The following is a 19,612-nucleotide window of genomic DNA, read 5'->3' as shown; positions in this document are numbered from 1 at the left end:
TCTATGTGTATTGTGTCAAGACTAGAACTTGACCTTGACCTAAACATAAGTTGGTTTCTCTGTCTTAACTTGATTTTTTTTTTTTTCAAGCGACAGGGATCGTAATTGTCTTCAGTGCTATCGACTTCTGTATAACTGTCTGTCGTGGGTGGGTATTTCTGTTGTCAGATACCTAAGCCAGCGTTTCCCAACCGGTGTGCCGTGAATGGGCTGCTGGTGTGCCGCGAGGAATCGAAACAAAATTATTAATTTTATAGTAATCAAATTGCAAAACCTATTGGAAAATGTATATATGTATTTTTATATTGCTATGAACCTCTACGTTGAATCTACAATTTTGTTTCGTACCAGGTTACTGTTCTGTGCGTTTCTAATGTTGAAAAGAAATGGTTATCATTGTTATGACAATTATTGCTTCTTTATTGTTGTAGACTATTTCGTAACTTGAAAATTTAAAATATCATTCAATCCTTTCGACAAATTACCTACGTTTGTGTTTTAAAATTAAGAGTGATTTGTTTGTTCATTCGTTATTCAGTGATCCTCCTTCTTAGTAAAAAGTTGGATACAGTTTTTAAAAAGAAAGCGTATTTTTAAAAACCTGAGTCCAATTTTTCATTGCAATTGTTTTCTATTTTTATATCACAATGAAAAATAAGCATAATGATTTGCCACGGGGAAAAACATTGATAGAGCTTTCTTCTCTGTGAGATCAATAATCACAGAAAAATACCACTGTGTTTAATATTTACAAATAATAATATCTATAAGTGTGCCGCGAGAATTCAAGTAACACCCGTAGTGTGCCGCAAGTTGAAAAAGGTTGGGAAACGCTGACCTAAGCAAAGATATCCAGGTCCTGCTGGGGGGACTTTCGGAAGTCTGGTCTTCTTGGTCCGCAACATCTACGGCCGGGCAGCAAGTGATCTACGTAGTAACTAACGTCAACGAAAACCCTTATTTTAAAGATAATGTAAAGAATGTCAATATTTGTCATTTAAAGCACGAAACCATTAAATGACTGTTAGCATGTTCATTTCTTTATGGTATCTGCGACATCAAGAAGCAGAGATTTTGCCTAACAAATCCGGTCTTGATGACATACGGTATATACCTGAGGAATTTAATTGACTTGACAGCGCTAATAAACATATATTCAGAACTTAATACAGTTCAGTAACACAATTCAACACAAATGACAAGTGAAAATTATTAGCGGTTCTTAAGGGTAGTCACATCGAAAAGAAATAACATTTTTTGCTACAGTCTAGGGAAGAAAACTATGTATGAATTTTTATGCACAACCTGTAGCGATAATATGTTAATTTTTCACCGATGTGAGTTCCCTCAAGATCTGCTACTGGTGACAGTATATAACATAACATAACAAATTACCTGGTTGAAGCTTATGTTGCGATTCCAGTTCGGCTCCTTTTTTGTCCGTAGATTCATCCGTTTGCACACCCATTATCGAGAGCAAAAAATCCTTTGCACAACTGGCAACAGCGACAGAAAGAAGTATACCAAACACAATTAATGTAATGTAGCGATAACAAAACTTCAATCGAATAGGAATCACGCTTTCACTCCTGCTTCAGGCCACCTGCGTACTTGAGGTCTACCAAGATGTGAACACACGACAGAAAGAGAAAAAAAAAATGAAACAAAAGACTAGAGCCGGCCGTTTCAAGGATAAATATTTAATAGTAATGTCTTTCCTTGTTGTAAATGCATAAACTTTTGTTGCTTTTAGAAAAAGTATTTCTTTAATATTTCCTTTGCTTCCTACATAAAAATAAGTAATTGACCTAGAACGCGTGAATCCTTGTCACACTATGCTGTTTTCATTTATCTGTTGTAGTTTCTCATCGTGAGAAACTTTTTTTCAAAGAAGAGTAATAAAGAGTAAAAGCGAAAGAGATTCCAGCATTGAAGCGCGACCTCGAAACTGCTTCAATGAGCGAAAATTTCTAGCCTTTTAAGCCTCCGTATATATACAGACAGGTGGCTAAACCTAAGATTATTTTTTAAAGTCCCAAACGTTGAACACGTGAGCTTGATTACGTCGCGTAAAGGGGCGTAAGGGGAAGCGTACGTGTATGTGTTGTTATTGAACATACACATATCGAAGAACTGTTGGAAAGTTTGCGAGTAAGGGGGGGAACAGGAGGGAGGGAAAAGTATATGAAGTGACAAGAGCCACAAGTGTCTGTATCTAAGAGTGCTTTCCGATAAATGGCCAATTATTGTTTCGAATTGCTGTTCGTTATTCTTGTCTGATAACTCAATCGTATTTCATTCTTCTTGGTGTTAAAGAATTTGTGTGCGCTTGTTATGCAGTATTCATTGTATAGCCCTTTCAATGGTCTTTTAACATCAATCTTCATTTCAGTGGCGGTTCTACGATTAACAAAATTGAATACTCTCATTCGTACATCGTCACTGGCCGATGTTGTGCCCCACTACCCAATATGTCACTTTACACAGTGGTAATGTATACAGGATGTCTCAAAAGTCCCCTGATATAAGGAACTGTTATTATCAGAGTTACAACAAAATGCAAGAGGGGAAACCGTCTCCAAATACAGTAGAGCGTCGATTATCCGAAGTAATTGGGGGACATGGGTGTTCGGAAAACTGGTTTGTTCGGATAATCGAACTGTACATGTTTATTTGCCAAAAAGAAGTGTGCTGATTGTTGAAACACAGCGACTGGCGGCTTGGCCTGTCAGCAGCGCCTTATGAAGGCCCCATTAGAAGCAATGTTCCGCCAGCGGTGGCTCAGTGCGGCGACTACTGTGGGAAACTTGGTTTGGGAGTGAGGGGGATGATGGACGGTAGGGTGGGAGAGTAACAGGTGCGAGCGAGTACACAGTTCGGTTAAGCGGTCGTTCGGTTGACCGACGTTCGGATAATCGACGCTCTACTGTATGATGTTTTCAATCTAAAGTGAAGTTTTTTTTTTTTTTTTAATCGAACTAGCTGCTTGGGCTATACACTCATTATGCACCCAATATTGAATGAAAATGCAACGTTGCCATTTACCTGGACCCACAACGTAAGTGAATGAAATTATTGTGTTTTATGCTAACGTGTTGATGGCCAGCCCCCATTTCAAACAGTAACTTCATTCACTTATGTTGTGGGTCCAGGTAAATGGCAACGTTGCATTTTCATTTTTTAAATGTTGGGCACATAAAGAGTGTACAGCCAGGCTCGTATCCACGGGGGCCAAGGGTGGGCCCCCTAAATTTTTGCTGCCCCCCTAAGATTTTCACGTAGGCTTGCAAATGAACTATAATATGGTGATGAACTATACTATGAACTATAATAAGGGGCCGAACAGTATGGTTGGATAGCCCCCCTACCTTCTAACGGGCCCAACCTACCTTTTTTGGACTGGCTACCGGACCGGCCTGTGTACAGCCCAAACGGCTCGTCCTATTAAAAAGAAAAATCCTTCACTTTAGATTGAAAACATCATATTTGGAGACAGTTTCCCCTCTTACATTTTGTTGCAACTCTGATAATAACAATAATTTAGAGTTACCCCATGTCAAGGGACTTTTGAGATGATGGAATAAAGGAAACACCGGGAGATACTTGATCGGATTTCATAAACCTCTATAGCGACATCCCAAAATGACCGGCCGTGGCGAGAGATACAGATCCGTTTAAATGATCATACCTCCACTACCAATCAGGATATTGTTATGGAAAACAGAGATAACTACGAGCTTCTCTGATCAGCTAAACCCGAGATCACTATGGACAAACTAAAAGAAGTAATGTCATGCAAATCAAAGAAAGATGCAATTTTTGTCAATACGTAAAATGCCACTTAAATTATACTTTACTTTGTAGTTGTGAGGTCATTGTAGAGATCAAAACACAATACAACAACGTTTCTTGTTTTTCATTCAGTTTCAAATTGCCACCGCTATAACTCCTAAGCCGTCCAGTTTCACAATAAATAAATAAATAAAATAAAATAAAAATAAACCGCTACGCGGGACCACTCTTTCGATGTTTTGTAAGTGGGCGCTGCCCAAATTCTAGTGAATCGTTCATAGATTTGGGATATGGTTGCGTTTCTCAAACTGTGGACCTCGAGGTCAAGTGAATTGCATACCACGCACTATAACTGAGGAACTCAAACAAGTGTAGGTTGTATAAATAATAGCTTATACAGTTTAATAACATAAAAATATACAATTTTACTAGCTTATACAAATACATTATTATAAAATATTCTTGATAGTTAGGGATGCACACGAGACAAGATATGTGACTGTCTCGTCTCGAAAATATGCTGTAAAAGTGATGTCTCGACTCGAAAAATGTATATTTCTCTATTGGAAGAGCCGTGTCTCAACTCGAATTTTGTCAGGAAAATCCTGTCTCGACTTGTCTCGTGCGCATCCCTATTTGATAGTTTTGTTTTATTATTGTTTATTGTTTTAAAAAATAAAAGCTACGCTACGCTCGCAGATCTACGTTTTCTTGTACTTCGCGCTCGATTATTCCTGGCACTACTGATCACTGAGATAATTTTCGGTGGCCTCGTGAGGGAAAGACGGTGGAATTAACCGATGATAGTCGTTGGTCACGCCCGGTTATTTTGGGAGTCTCCATCTCGAATGTAATCTCCGTGAATGTGTACGTGTAGGAGATGGAGATAATCTAGCGTGTGTTCGTTTCTCAAGCCTTGAACTCTGCTATCAGAGAGAAGAGCAATAAATTCCAGAGATCAATACCATTCTACTCTCATCTCTTGTCTTATTTCAATTGAATTTGAATAGTGTATCGTATTCGTGACATCGCCAACCTGTCCTCCGATGGTCACTTTGCGGGACCTAATCTTGTAGCAGGGTAACGCACGTCCCCATATCGCAGGGCAACATAATTCGATATACCATCTCTGCTACTAAACTTAAGTTGCTAAATCTCCGGTTTAAAACCTATCGAACAAGTATTGAGATAATGGAACAGTGGAGACTGACTGATGGACTTCGGCAAGGACCATCGTCTTTTATACCAAAACTATAGCTAATGTAGGACACTCTAAACAGTCATTCAACATCTGTATAACAATCTAACTTTTCGAACACCTTTCTATGTGGCTACTGGAGTGGATACTCGAGTTGTTGAGTTTTGTTCATTTTTTGTACACTCTGTATAGGTGCCATGCTGGGATCAATACCGTCTATCATCACCTTCTTGTATACCACGTTTGGAATACATTTGTCTTACTGATGCGTTTCAATTTTAATATTTAATCGTGTATTAGGAGACATTAGAGCAGAAAGGTAGAAAAAAATGACACATTATTGAGTCTACTTATTACTTGGGTAGACCTACATTTATATAGACCGCAGTTTTGTACTCCTGTGGCTCCTCACGCCGAAATGCTTTGATCATGCTAAAACAAGAAATTCATATACAGTACTTATTGTTAACAACAATCTCATTGCGGGACCACTAATGATACGTGTCGGATGAAATACATTCAAGTAATAACGATGTCCCAGTTTACACACAGTCCAATATTACAATTTACCAAGTACATAATAATAATTACTTGTATACAAACAAGTATATAAAACCTTGGGATTAAGAATATTATTAAGAAATGTAGCGTCCCAATTTACATACATGTTGGATAAACAAAATATTCTTCAGTTATATAGTAGTACTGTATTTGTTTACAAAAGAACACGATGTCGGTGGGAACGCTTCTGGGTTTTTGAAATAGACCTAAATATTAAAAATGCTTTTAAAATTATTATCGCTATTATTCGACTAATAAATAGAAGTATTTTTCTTGTATACAAATAATAATCATTTGAAGAGTTTTCGTTATTGCAATAATTGTCCAACAATTTTACTATAACAACTAGTATTCGAAGAGTACTAGTTCGAATATTTGAAAATTAAATTAAATTGTTTTTTTTTAATATTACATCTCCAGGGCCGTAGCTACGGAGGGGGGGGCGAGCGGGGCCGTTGTCCCGGGCGCTGATAGCAAGAGGGTGCCGAACGAAAAGAAAGAAAAATGTTGGAAAAGTGGCGCCCCGTAAAAGTATTGGTGCCCTATTAAATCAATATTGTTGTCAGTTTGCTAGTTGCCTGCTTCGTTCGCAATCGATTTCAATAAGAGTCATAAGCTTTTACTTATTACTTTAAAAAGTTGTGCCCAGTAATAAATTATAGTGTGGGCAGATCGTTTTTCAAAATCAGAAACGGTCAAAGGTCTGAAATGCATGTTCGGCGTTTTGATGGTGAAGTTTGATTAGTTAATACCGCTTTTTTTTTTTTTTTTTTTTTTACTTAATCGGATTAATCACAACAATGAGAATAAAGATATGAAATAAGAGGGGTGAAAAGACACACGCAAGCTATTGTTTGCGCGGAAATATTAAAAATGACGGTAAATAAGGGAAATAAAAACATGCCCGAGAACATGCTCTTCGTGTTGAGGTTTTATAAATAGAACTTATGTTTTTTAAACGTGCTTGTACCAAAATTTAAGGTATTGTATTGCAGTAATTGGTTATTTTGATTTTGTTTTGTTGTTATTTGTTCTGTATTAAGGGGAGCTGCAGTAGCTCAGTGATTGGGTCCCTGCATGTCCCACCTTTTTTGGTGATTGAGGCCTGAGACCCGTGATTTGATTCCAGTTCCTTGTGGTGGACAATCACCGTGCGTGTGAATTTTATTAAGGTTCTCCCGTTTTCTTCCATTTTCTTCATTCCACCATTTTATTCATTTCTTATCACCATGGTCTCCTTTAGCCTACCGCATAATAGTAAAGTTTTCAAGATGTTCTGTATTAAACTCTGGCACTTTGGCCGGTCACCCACGAAAGATTCCTGGCCTCTTAGGCTTGTGTTCTGGTGACGTGGCCCGATCAGACTCTGTTTCTATTAATGACCGTCCCCTTAGTGCTCGAATTTCATTTTCTCCCTTGATCTGTGTATAATATCTCAACTGAAAAAAGAAATTATAAATTCGAATCCGAAGCGATTTCAATGAATAATCTCCCTGATTGCCTTTACCGGGGATTTAATTACAATTAGGGCATTTACTTACAATTTAAATAATAAACATCACACGTCAATTACTTTGTCTATTACAAAAGTTCCTTGTATTGTATTAGTACAGCCACCAGCAAGAGTATCTTCCCCCTAAGTGGGCTCGAATCCCATTACTTGGATTCCAGATAATTTGCAGTTTGTAAAACACCTGGACAGTTGCAACCCAATTTACACATAACTTTTCTCGACACTGACAGCAGTTGGTAGCCCTGATCCAGGTGTTTATGCAGGTAAAATTGTAAAGTAAGTGACTAACGAAATAGTTCTCCATTCTAAGATGAATCTCTATGATTTGGATCGTGTTGTTCAAAGAAAACCCTATATTAATCTCAATATTGCTGTGTATGTAATGTATTATTTTGTTATTGGTATATACTGGATGTTAAAAGGAATAAAAACACTGACCACGCACGAATCAGAAAATGTTTGAAAGTAGACAAAAATATCAAATCTGGAACAACTGTTGGAAGTAAGTTTGTAAATCATTGCCTCCACTGACAGATCTCCAATTCTCATCATTCCAACATATTTTCTTTCTGGAGAGAAGATCTTACTTGTCATACTGACTATGCATTGAAAATGAAACATTTGAAAAAGGTTTGGACCTGGCGGAGATTTGAACCCGGGTCCGCAGAATAGAAATTCAATGTTCTAACCACATACCTACCGCGTCACTTCATCGTCCACTCACACTATTAGCCAGTTAAAGTCGTTGCATGTAAGAATATACACAAAATACTAATGCTCGTATAAGGAGACGTTCCTTATGTGAATGCCACAATGACTTACTCGAGATTTTCTTCTTAGACTTCGTCAATGAGGAAAATATCACAAAACGTTCTTCAAGTTGACGCTACGTCATCGTTTTCAACGATGGTCCCGATTTACATTACAATTCTTCATCACTTTGACTTTTAATTTCCAAAGAAGAAAAGACAGGAGACATTATTTTAGCACTCTTTGAATTGTATCAACACGTGTGGAAATAGAAAGTTATATTTTTGTCTTCTGTACTAGTTTATTTTCTTATATTCGTAAGAGGAATTTATGGCGGAAGCCGGTAGCAATAGCCGAGTGGTCTAAAAAAGTGGTCTCGGGTGTTCGGCTTCGGATCATGAGGCGCAGTCCACTAGGGGTTCGAATCCCTCTGAAGAGCAAGGTCGGTATTTTAACAGTTCTCGATATTTCTGTGTGTCGTGTCCCTGTCGTGTTTGGAATACGTCGAAAGAACGTGAGGTGCCACTGGCAAACAATACCAAGATTGGGAGAATTAAAAGAAAATAAAAAAGTGTGAAAGCAGGAGTGTCTTAACGCAGCGGCCCAGGTTCGAATCTCGTCATGGCAGCTATTTTTTTCTTTATTGGTAGGTATTGTTTGCGTAATTGGTATTATATTTCTGTTATTTCTTTATTATTATTATTATTATTATTATTATTATTATTATTATTATTATTATTATTATTATTATTATTATTATTATTATTATTATTATTATTATTATTATTATTGCAGATTCGATACTTAACTACATATCTTATTGTTTGTAAAGCTTCTGATTGTATTTCAAGCCTTTTTGTTGGAGAATCAACACACCCATTGTAAGGGGTTAGAGGAGGGAAATATGTTTTTTATTTGTTAATTGCAAGCTTCACCAAGCCTGAATACTACATTTCACATTTCTACATGTATCTACGGGAAGTACCCTAAAGGTTTTGTTGATCATAAGAGAGTGAGTGAATAAGTGTTGAGATCAATGAACTTCGCGTATTAACAACATCTAAAATATCAGGTTGTCGGAAAAGTCAAACGTATTTTGGTAAAAGATGACCAATGATGATTTGTGGATATACTATAGTTATTCGGATTCATGCAATTGTTATGTCATGAATAGCTAAGATGTTGAGCGTCTTGTGTATTAATATTGTTCTTTGTTTGGTTTGGTTTTACAGCTTTGACAATACATAGAAGATGGAAGACCAAAAATTGCATTTTCAGTATGTTATTGAGTTACTTCAGGAAAGGGAAGAACGCGCGAAGAATCTTTGTAATTTTAACTGTTCTCAATATTCTGTGTTTTTGACCCTGTTCTTAAAGAGTTATTTTCATTGTTAATTGTTATTTTAAAGCTAAACAAATATATTTAACCTAAAGAAGCACTATTACTTTTAATGTTTTCCGATAGGTATTCTAATATAAAACTCATGAATGAAACACTCCAGCGCCTCTACCATTTACTAAATAATAATAATAATAATAATAATAATAATAATAATAATAATAATAATAATAATAATAATAATAATGCTTACATGACATATAACTCAATATTCTGAGCTAACAAAACATTCTTCCATAGTGATATTCTTAAAAAAAACGTAATATAAATTGATTAGTATTACGATTTCAAAGGTGTAATTCCATCTATGCTGGTCCCGTACATACTATCTCGGCAATAAGTAGAAAGCTCAAAATGTAACTGAGTAGTCCAATAGAAACCTATGAAACTACTAACCAGCAGATCCGGGTTTGATTCCCACCAACTTCTTATCTTACTTTTTCTTTCTTGGAAGGTTTATTTCTATAATATATGTACTGATTGCCAATAAGCTTAAGTCTTCACTATACACTAAAGCTCATTCCAACCTTGCATACCAGACAAACTATTAAATCTAAACGGGCACTTTTCCACATATATGAGGACTATGTACGCTGCTGACTAGAGTATTGGCAAACGTTGTGTTTGTGTGTGTCTCTGCTTAAAACCTACAATTTTATAATTTCTCAGGATCTATTATGATTATTTTCCATACTGTTTTTCAGATATTGACATACTTCCGGTTTTGAGTCTAGAGTTGTGGGATAGGCTTCAAACTTGGTATACACATGTATCTTAACAAGAATGGTCAAGGGGCGTAAAAAAGGGGTTTTTGCGTTTATTTTTGCGATTTTCGCATCGTTCCCGAGATATTAGCTAATTTCCGGTTTGAAGCAGTTTCGCCGCGAGACCAAATTCAACGTTGTCTCGTCGCTAAACTATGTCGTGCAAGTCATGTCAACCATAGCGAAGATATTGCTATTTTTATCTGGGTATTGTTCATTGACACTTCCAGTGGCCATTTTCCAATATGGCGGTGAAGGTCACGTGGGATTTCAGGGGACTTTTATTATGTTGTTTAGAACATTATTCCCAAAATCTGTACCAATTTTCAGCTTGTTACTAATCTGTTCCTCAATTCATTAAGATTTGAGCTTCATTTACTGCACTATTATTATTACTTTCTTAGTTAATAATGTTGTGGTTGCATATTTAGAGATCAATGGAAATTCTCGCGTTAAAATTCTAGAAACAAGATTTGAACTTGTTTAAAAAGGAAAAAAGGAAAAGTATTCCCATGGAATTCAAATGAACAGAATAAACACATTATCGTTAAATTTTACCTCTCATATTAGCATTGAATGACGTTGCTAGGAGTGTTTTCTCCGTCTAGCGAAACTCTCGTGAAACCTAATGTAGTGAAAACCTAAGTTTAACCATGCACCTAAAATATGTACGAGCGTTCTCGGGTTCGATTCCCGGTGGGGATACTCGATCGAAAAAGTGTAAAAGCTTTTTTTCAGGCCAGCCATCTTCAACCAGAATTTTCTTGGGTTTTCGTCATTCACACTATGACGGGATCGTATCTAACATATAGGTCCCAAGGTGCTTCCTTCCTTTTCCAATCCTTCCTTTCTTCTTTAGATAATATGAGGATGTCATCCCTCATACGGGCTAAGATGCCGAAAAGCGAAAAATCTAATCCCTAATCCTAATTTTAAGCACCAAAAATAATTAAAATCCGCGCAGTGATCTAGTAAGAGCTTGTCGTCAAATATAGTTATATTTACTTCTATTTATTTAGATAAAAAGTAGATTATACTAACAACTTTTATATTCTATATTGCTATAAATATGTAGACTTGACAACATTGTGCTCTTGTAATTACGTTCAGATTTCTTAATTCTTAAATATAGGGTCCGCCAGAAAAATGCATACATTCTTTGTCATCCTGTATCAGGATTCTGGCACGGACAATTGTTCTGAAATTTAATCATGTTGTAGTATGGTTTTTCGGCATTGTCAATTCTTTTCAATTGGGATACTCGAGAACTTTTGCCAGAGGATGACAGAGACATGTGAATCGGTCTCCATTGATACATTGACCGCTGTAGCTGCAGCGACCGCTCTTCGTTCCATGCGCCTCAAACTTGTCAACAATGCGTTTGATTGTTAGGCGGGTTGGTGGTTTAGTACCAAACTACCCTCTCCACTGACGTTGCACATCGATGGCATTCTCAAACATGATAAAACACTTCAAAACCTACTTACGCTGCTCGAACGTCAAATGTTCCCCGCCATTTTTTTTATCTCACTAACCGTGCTGACAGTACCGACATCTGTTGGGCGAACAACCATACTACAACATACTTAAATTTCAGAACAATTGTCAATGCCAGTATCCTGATACAGGATGGCAAAGAGTGTATATATTTTTTTTTTCTGTCGGACTCTGTATATCATTAAAGGCTTTACGTGTTATTCCCTTTGTTCTCATACCTTACTACTGTTTGTCCAAAAATTTCTTCCCACCGTTTCAATATCAGTTTTCTATCCTTTTCTATATCCCAAGGGATAACACTGATTTAAACTCCAAAGCAATGCTATGCAGAAGTGTCCGAGGTCTTACTGTTAATTCACACATAATGTGCTGTTCCCATGCCGTGGTCCACAAAGTTTCTTTTCAGATTTTCACATTAAAAATTCATTGGGCTGTCTTTTATTAGTTCACACATGACGTACCATGCCCCGACAGGCCGCCTTGAAGAGAAACCATCATGGTTGTGTCTTATAGGTCGCGATCTTTCGGCTTTGTTCGGAGCACATAAAGCGACACAAAGTTTACCAGAGCCAAGGGAAATGGTGTAGAGTACAATAGCAGCACGTCATCGCATGGTATGTGTGAATGGTAGGGCCGTGGCATAGACGGGCCATGGTAGAGAAATGACATGAGCACAACACACTATGCGTGAGTTAACCTTTATAGAACGACTATGTCTGTCCGTTCGTCTGTCAATAGGTATCAGCGCAAAATTAGCGAGAAACAGTTTTCTTGGGGAGCGGGGGGATCGATTCACCGAGACAAGAATAAATTCCATCTCATCCATTAACCCACTATTTAAAACCAAAAGTAGTAGAAATTTTAACATCAATCCGATTTTAACATCAATCACCATGTAAGAAAAGCCAGTAGATAGTGAAGGTGGTTTTCAGCAACTGATTAAGCTTTCGAACGATATATCACTATTGTAATCTCTTTCTGCTAAAACCGGAAGTGGTAGAAATATATAATAACTTCTAGTTTCAATATTCATTTTCTTAGCCCAAAAGCAGTAAGAGACAGAGGGAAATGGCTTTTTGGTATGGCTTCAGTGTCCAAAGAATGCAGGCAAGTCAAAATGATGGGCCCGGTTTCAGAAATGTATTCTGTGAAATCTAATAAATACAGGGTGTCCGGAAAGGGACTGACAGTTTATAAGTGTATAGTTTTAATATGGTCAGAAATACAAAAGAAAAAAAAAACACTTATGTTGAAGGAAAACTCAAAAAGTTTTGTTCAGCAAATTCATACTTGAACAACTACCGGTGACGGCGCTGGTATTGCCGATAAACAGAAATGGCGTTGGCAGTCGAAAAGGCTCAATACGTGTGGTGGTTTGCAGAGACAAAAAGTGTTGTTCAAGTTCAACGAAACTTCTTCCTGTGGGGTATGTGAAAGACCTTGTGTATTCTGGTGAAAAAGTGCGTAACCTTGATGAACTGAAGAACCGTATTAGGAATGCGATTGCTTCAGTAACACCTCAGATGTTACAGAATACGTGAAGAGAGATGAGTTCAGGTTAGATATTGTAGGAGTCACAAATGGAGCTCACGTAGAGTTACACTGAGTTAGAATGACTTGTAAGTAGAGACAAACTTTTTGAGTTCTCCATTAAAATGCATGTTTTTCTTCATCTGGATCTCTGACCATATTAAAACTATACACTTTTAAAAACCATCAGTGCCATTCCCGACACCCTATATATTGTGAGAATGTGCTAAAAAAAAAAAAAAAAGGTAAACTGTTAAAGTGTTCTTCAAATATATCACAAGTATTCTATATGCGCACTTCGTGTAACACGGCACATATCAAGCCGATAGTCTATCTCCAGTCGACGCCATTTTCGTAATCTTTCGAAACGCATATCTCACTATAACCTAGGTTCATTAGATGTCACAGAATAAATTTCTGAAATCGGGTCTATCATTTTGACTTGTCCTGTATGTTTCACTTCGATCCATACTCTCTAGGTAGATCGATTGTGTTAAAAGTGTTGCCAATCTCCAATTTACGGTTTTAAAACCCTTCTCCGACTGTCGGGACTTTTAAGTCCCATTTTCTTTGCTCATACATTACTACCTTTGTGTGCGTTATGATGTCGTAACCTATCCACTGACGGAACTCCTGAGTCCCCTTTCCATTCAGCATTGTTGAGCAACAATAGAAGCAAAATTTATTTTTATATAGTCTAATGTACCCTCAATTTTCTATAATTTACTATCATATCAAATTATGTAAGAAAAACATAATTCCGTCGGAAAAGGGTTAATGCTAATCGTTATTGTAACAAACTGCTAGGAGCAGTTTACCGATATTAATTCAGTACCACAAGAATATGTTCCATTTCAGATTTTACTCCTCTGTTGCAACCAGAACTTTTAGAAATCTACCTTTTTGTGGTTTTAATATTAGTATTCATAGAACCAAAATGGCAATAGATAGCTAGAAATAGTTATTTGATATTCTGTCTTTAACCTCCTCTCTCTCTATTACAAACCAAAAGTTATAGATCTATTGCTTTCAGTTTTAATATTCAATTCACAAAGTTTCAAAGTTTACCGTAGTTTCACTGTGTTACAGGACACTCGCTTGTTTAAAACTTGACCACTAACATTGTAAACTAAATTCATAAAAGAAAACTAAGTAAAATTAAACGTTTCTTACCTAAGTCCTCTTCTGATTCACCTGGAATTAATATATAAGAGTTGAAATGATCTAAGAAACTTGATATCATAATTAAATTACTTTAAACTTTATTGAAACATGATTTCTGTATTGATTCACTTTTTTCTTATCTTAAAATGATCCATTTTACCACAGGAATTAACCATAAACCAGTTGCATTTTTAAATCACACTGCGAAATTTCAAAAGCAATGAAAATAAGATGTTACATAACTAAAGTTTATTTAAATAACTCCAAACACAATACAGAAAAAAATCATTTTAAGAAAATTATACATCACAAAAGTTAAATTTTATTTCGTTTTCACATTTACAGCAGTGGAAACGACAGAAAAATCTTCAATTTCAATAAACTTCATATTTGCTTCATCCATCTACTTCCATCTTATCTGTTGTGTCCGCAAGTGTGAAACAGTACTTACAGATACTAAGTCAGTTTCTTGTGATGAACGTTTTGTGATAACTAAATATTTTGTTCACTATTGATTACGAAGATGTCCACATTCTCTCGTGCAGAAGTACTATTCAACATCATCGGTGTATCTACTATGAAGGATAGGCTTATAAAATCTTACAGTAGTTCTGCCTTCAAGTTTGTGAATTTCCTTATACTGTAAATTTACATTTTATTTAGTGCTGGAGATCCACCGAACAATTCCCGGATCCAAGCAGGGCCCATTGTTACGTTCCAAGAAAAATAGTGGCAATGCAGATAATACCTGTATTTCCCATTTGTTTTTAATGTTATATTAATAATTACCATTATTTAAAATTATAGCGTTCTTAAATGTTGGTATGTTTAGGATTAGGGAATCAGGGTGGTAGTTTCTTGCCCCATATCCACACCTCTCCAATTAACATGGTCCTCGGTCGAATAGTGGCAGTAATTACTACATGTCAATTCCATGTCAAAATTCTTATTCTATTTGAAGGTAAACAGTTTTAAATAATCATAACGTTCAGTGTTGGTGGGCCGGGGCGTCCTCCAACCCCTCCCCCGGAACCACACCTCTCCAATTGTCGTGGTCCTCGGTCGAATAGTGGCAGTACATATATATCACAGCTCCTTTTCCTTAGTCTTGCTCTATTTATAGCTAACTAGTTTTAAATATTGAACATGTTCGTTGTTGGTGGTCCGGGGCGTCCTCCATCCCCTCCCCCGGAACCGCACCTCTCCAATTGTCGTGGTCCTCGGTCGAATAGTAGCAGTACATATATATCACAGCTCCTTTTCCTTAGTCTTGCTCTATTTATAGCTAAGTAGTTTCAAATATGCAACATGTTCGTAGTTTGTGGGCCGGGGCGTCCTCCATCCCCTCCCCCGGAATCACACATCTCCAATTGTCGTGGTCCTCGGTCGAATAGTGGCAGTACATATATATCACAGCTCCTTGCTCTATTTATAGCTAACTAGTTTTAAATATTGAACATGTTCGTTGTTGGTGGGCCGGGGCGTCCTCCATCCCCTCCCCCGGAACCGCACCTCTCCAATTGTCGTGGTCCTCGGTCGAATAGTGGCAGTACATATATATCACAGCTCCTTGCTCTATTTATAGCTAACTAGTTTTAAATATTGAACATGTTCGTTGTTGGTGGTCCGGGGCGTCCTCCATCCCCTCCCCCGGAACCGCACCTCTCCAATTGTCGTGGTCCTCGGTCGAATAGTGGCAGTACATATATATCACAGCTCCTTTTCCTTAGTCTTGCTCTATTTATAGCTAACTAGTTTTAAATATTGAACATGTTCGTTGTTGGTGGTCCGGGGCGTCCTCCATCCCCTCCCCCGGAACCGCACCTCTCCAATTGTCGTGGTCCTCGGTCGAATAGTAGCAGTACATATATATCACAGCTCCTTGCTCTATTTATAGCTAACTAGTTTTAAATATTGAACATGTTCGTTGTTGGTGGTCCGGGGCGTCCTCCATCCCCTCCCCCGGAACCGCACCTCTCCAATTGTCGTGGTCCTCGGTCGAATAGTGGCAGTACATATATATCACAGCTCCTTTTCCTTAGTCTTGCTCTATTTATAGCTAACTAGTTTTAAATATTGAACATGTTCGTTGTTGGTAGTCCGGGGCGTCCTCCATCCCCTCCCCCGGAACCGCACCTCTCCAATTGTCGTGGTCCTCGGTCGAATAGTAGCAGTACATATATATCACAGCTCCTTTTCCTTAGTCTTGCTCTATTTATAGCTAAGTAGTTTCAAATATGCAACATGTTCGTAGTTTGTGGGCCGGGGCGTCCTCCATCCCCTCCCCCGGAATCACACATCTCCAATTGTTGTGGTCCTCGGTCGAATAGTGGCAGTACATATATATCACAGCTCCTTGCTCTATTTATAGCTAAGTAGTTTTAAATATTGAACATGTTCGTTGTTGGTGGTCCGGGGCGTCCTCCATCCCCTCCCCCGGAACCGCACCTCTCCAATTGTCGTGGTCCTCGGTCGAATAGTAGCAGTACATATATATCACAGCTCCTTTTCCTTAGTCTTGCTCTATTTATAGCTAAGTAGTTTCAAATATGCAACATGTTCGTAGTTTGTGGGCCGGGGCGTCCTCCATCCCCTCCCCCGGAATCACACATCTCCAATTGTCGTGGTCCTCGGTCGAATAGTGGCAGTACATATATATCACAGCTCCTTGCTCTATTTATAGCTAACTAGTTTTAAATATTGAACATGTTCGTTGTTGGTGGTCCGGGGCGTCCTCCATCCCCTCCCCCGGAATCACACATCTCCAATTGTCGTGGTCCTCGGTCGAATAGTGGCAGTACATATATATCACAGCTCCTTGCTCTATTTATAGCTAACTAGTTTTAAATATTGAACATGTTCGTAGTTTGTGGTCCGGGGCGTCCTCCATCCCCTCCCCCGGAATCACACATCTCCAATTGTCGTGGTCCTCGGTCGAATAGTGGCAGTACATATATATCACAGCTCCTTGCTCTATTTATAGCTAACTAGTTTTAAATATTGAACATGTTCGTTGTTGGTGGTCCGGGGCGTCCTCCATCCCCTCCCCCGGAATCACACATCTCCAATTGTCGTGGTCCTCGGTCGAATAGTGGCAGTACATATATATCACAGCTCCTTGCTCTATTTATAGCTAACTAGTTTTAAATATTGAACATGTTCGTTGTTGGTGGTCCGGGGCGTCCTCCATCCCCTCCCCCGGAACCGCACCTCTGCAATTGTCGTGGTCCTCGGTCGAATAGTAGCAGTACATATATATCACAGCTCCTTGCTCTATTTATAGCTAACTAGTTTTAAATATTGAACATGTTCGTTGTTGGTGGGCCGGGGCGTCCTCCATCCCCTCCCCCGGAACCACATCTCTCCAATTGTCGTGGTCCTTGGTGGAATGGTGGCAGTACATATATGTCTCAGCTCCTTTTCCTTAGTCTTGCTCTATTTAAAGCTAAGTAGTTTCAAATATGCAACATGTTCGTAGTTTGTGGGCCGGGGCGTCCTCCATCCCCTCCCCCGGAATCACACATCTCCAATTGTTGTGGTCCTCGGTCGAATAGTGGCAGTACATATATATCACAGCTCCTTGCTCTATTTATAGCTAAGTAGTTTTAAATATTGAACATGTTCGTTGTTGGTGGTCCGGGGCGTCCTCCATCCCCTCCCCCGGAACCGCACCTCTCCAATTGTCGTGGTCCTCGGTCGAATAGTAGCAGTACATATATATCACAGCTCCTTTTCCTTAGTCTTGCTCTATTTATAGCTAAGTAGTTTCAAATATGCAACATGTTCGTAGTTTGTGGGCCGGGGCGTCCTCCATCCCCTCCCCCGGAATCACACATCTCCAATTGTCGTGGTCCTCGGTCGAATAGTGGCAGTACATATATATCACAGCTCCTTGCTCTATTTATAGCTAACTAGTTTTAAATATTGAACATGTTCGTTGTTGGTGGGCCGGGGCGTCCTCCATCCCCTCCCCCGGAACCACATCTCTCCAATTGTCGTGGTCCTTGGTGGAATGGTGGCAGTACATATATGTCTCAGCTCCTTTTCCTTAGTCTTGCTCTATTTAAAGCTAACTAAATAGTTTTGAATGTTGATAACGTTCATATTTATGGAGCCGGGGCGTCCTCCATTCCCTTCCCGGGTACCACACTACTCCAATGAAAATGTTGCTGGATGAAGTGGTTTATGTTTTCTTGTTTCCATCGGCGCTGTTCTTACGTTAATCGTCTGAGTCTATAATGTTTTCTGTCTTCATGTAGTACATTCTGGTGATTTTAATGACATTACCTGAAAAATTACCATTTTATTGCAGTATAGAATAGTTAAGGAACAAGAGTAAAATGTCTCTTTTCTTTTTTTAATTGATAATAGTTAAACCATTTTGATACTGAATGAAAATAATGCTGAAATTTGTGTGTAAATTTTGCATTCAAAAATCAAGTTTTTTTTTTTTTTTTCTGTCAAATATCAAGTCCTATGGGTAACATGTTTGACTGAAGCACCGGTCTGTGAGACCACCAGTGGCGAAACGTAACCCCACAAGTAGGATATGCCCGACAAACTAATAGTCTAACAGAAATAACATTTAATGTACTATAAAATGTTTAAAATTACACTCAGAGTTCTATTTTCCTTATTGAGTTAAACAAACAAACAAAAAAAAATCTATTTATTTTAAAGAACTTTCTTAGCTGTATTTCTAACACTGTTTAGAGGTGAATTTATTTGCATGTATACATAGTACTTTTAGTGTTACTAGCAGCGTTCACCCCGCTTCGCTGGGGTCACCCCGGAACGCAATAAACTTTGTTACTTAGATAATTTTTACTTTTTCGCTTTCAAGTGATATGATAAAAACCATAGAAGATTGGAGTAAATGTTAACATTATATCGCCTGTCATTTATGTTAACCCGCCGAGTGACACGGTCATGTGGGTTGCATATAAATACGGTTAGATTTAGCTATGATGAGCTAACAAAGGATTTGTACGTTATGGACACTTGAATGGTCAATTATCTCAAGACACTGGTAATTGAAAATTAAAGTGATATGATAAAAACCATCTAGGGTCCAAATCTTAATAACCCCCCAAAAATGAAAGAAATTGGTTCAGCCGTATTAGCGTGATGAGCTAACAAAGGATTTGTACGTTCTCTTTTATATATATAGATTGTTTTATTTAACAAGAAAGAATGAATATATAAGAAACAGTAGACGGAAAGTAGTCTATTATTATTATTATTATTATTATTATTATTATTATTATTATTATTATTATTATTATTATTATTATTATTATTATTATTATTATTATTATTTACTTGAGAAAAACATGCAATATGTATTAATGGAATATTCCCATTTAGCTCCACCACAAATATTTTGAAGTGCAGTTCATATTCTGTCTGGGATTTATTTGCAAGGGGATGAGGGGAATTTCCTT

At 37.8% G+C, this 19,612-nt stretch overlaps 1 protein-coding gene across 3 annotated transcripts in view; it reads right to left on the bottom strand.

The window, feature by feature from the left end:
- The window catches only part of LOC145680535 (putative inorganic phosphate cotransporter), a 156,749-nt gene that overhangs the window by 75,429 nt on the left and 61,708 nt on the right, over positions 1–19,612 (bottom strand). Inside the window, exon 1 of one of the 3 annotated variants that reach the window (XM_081751148.1) lies at positions 1,396–1,969. The exons of the other annotated variants lie outside the window; for them this stretch is intronic. Within the exon in view, the coding sequence (XP_081607274.1) occupies positions 1,396–1,468 (73 nt within the window). The 5' untranslated portion in view covers positions 1,469–1,969. Of the gene's footprint in view, positions 1–1,395; positions 1,970–19,612 lie in introns of those variants that run through there. 3 annotated transcript variants of the gene reach the window in all.

The sequence above is a fragment of the Thermobia domestica genome, chromosome 3 (assembly GCF_964235325.1).
Source record: "Thermobia domestica chromosome 3, izTheDome1.hap1.1, whole genome shotgun sequence".
Classification (NCBI taxonomy): domain Eukaryota; kingdom Metazoa; phylum Arthropoda; class Insecta; order Zygentoma; family Lepismatidae; genus Thermobia; species Thermobia domestica.
The sequence above is the reverse complement of the archived record's forward strand: the minus strand, read 5'-3'. Positions and strand labels throughout refer to the sequence as shown.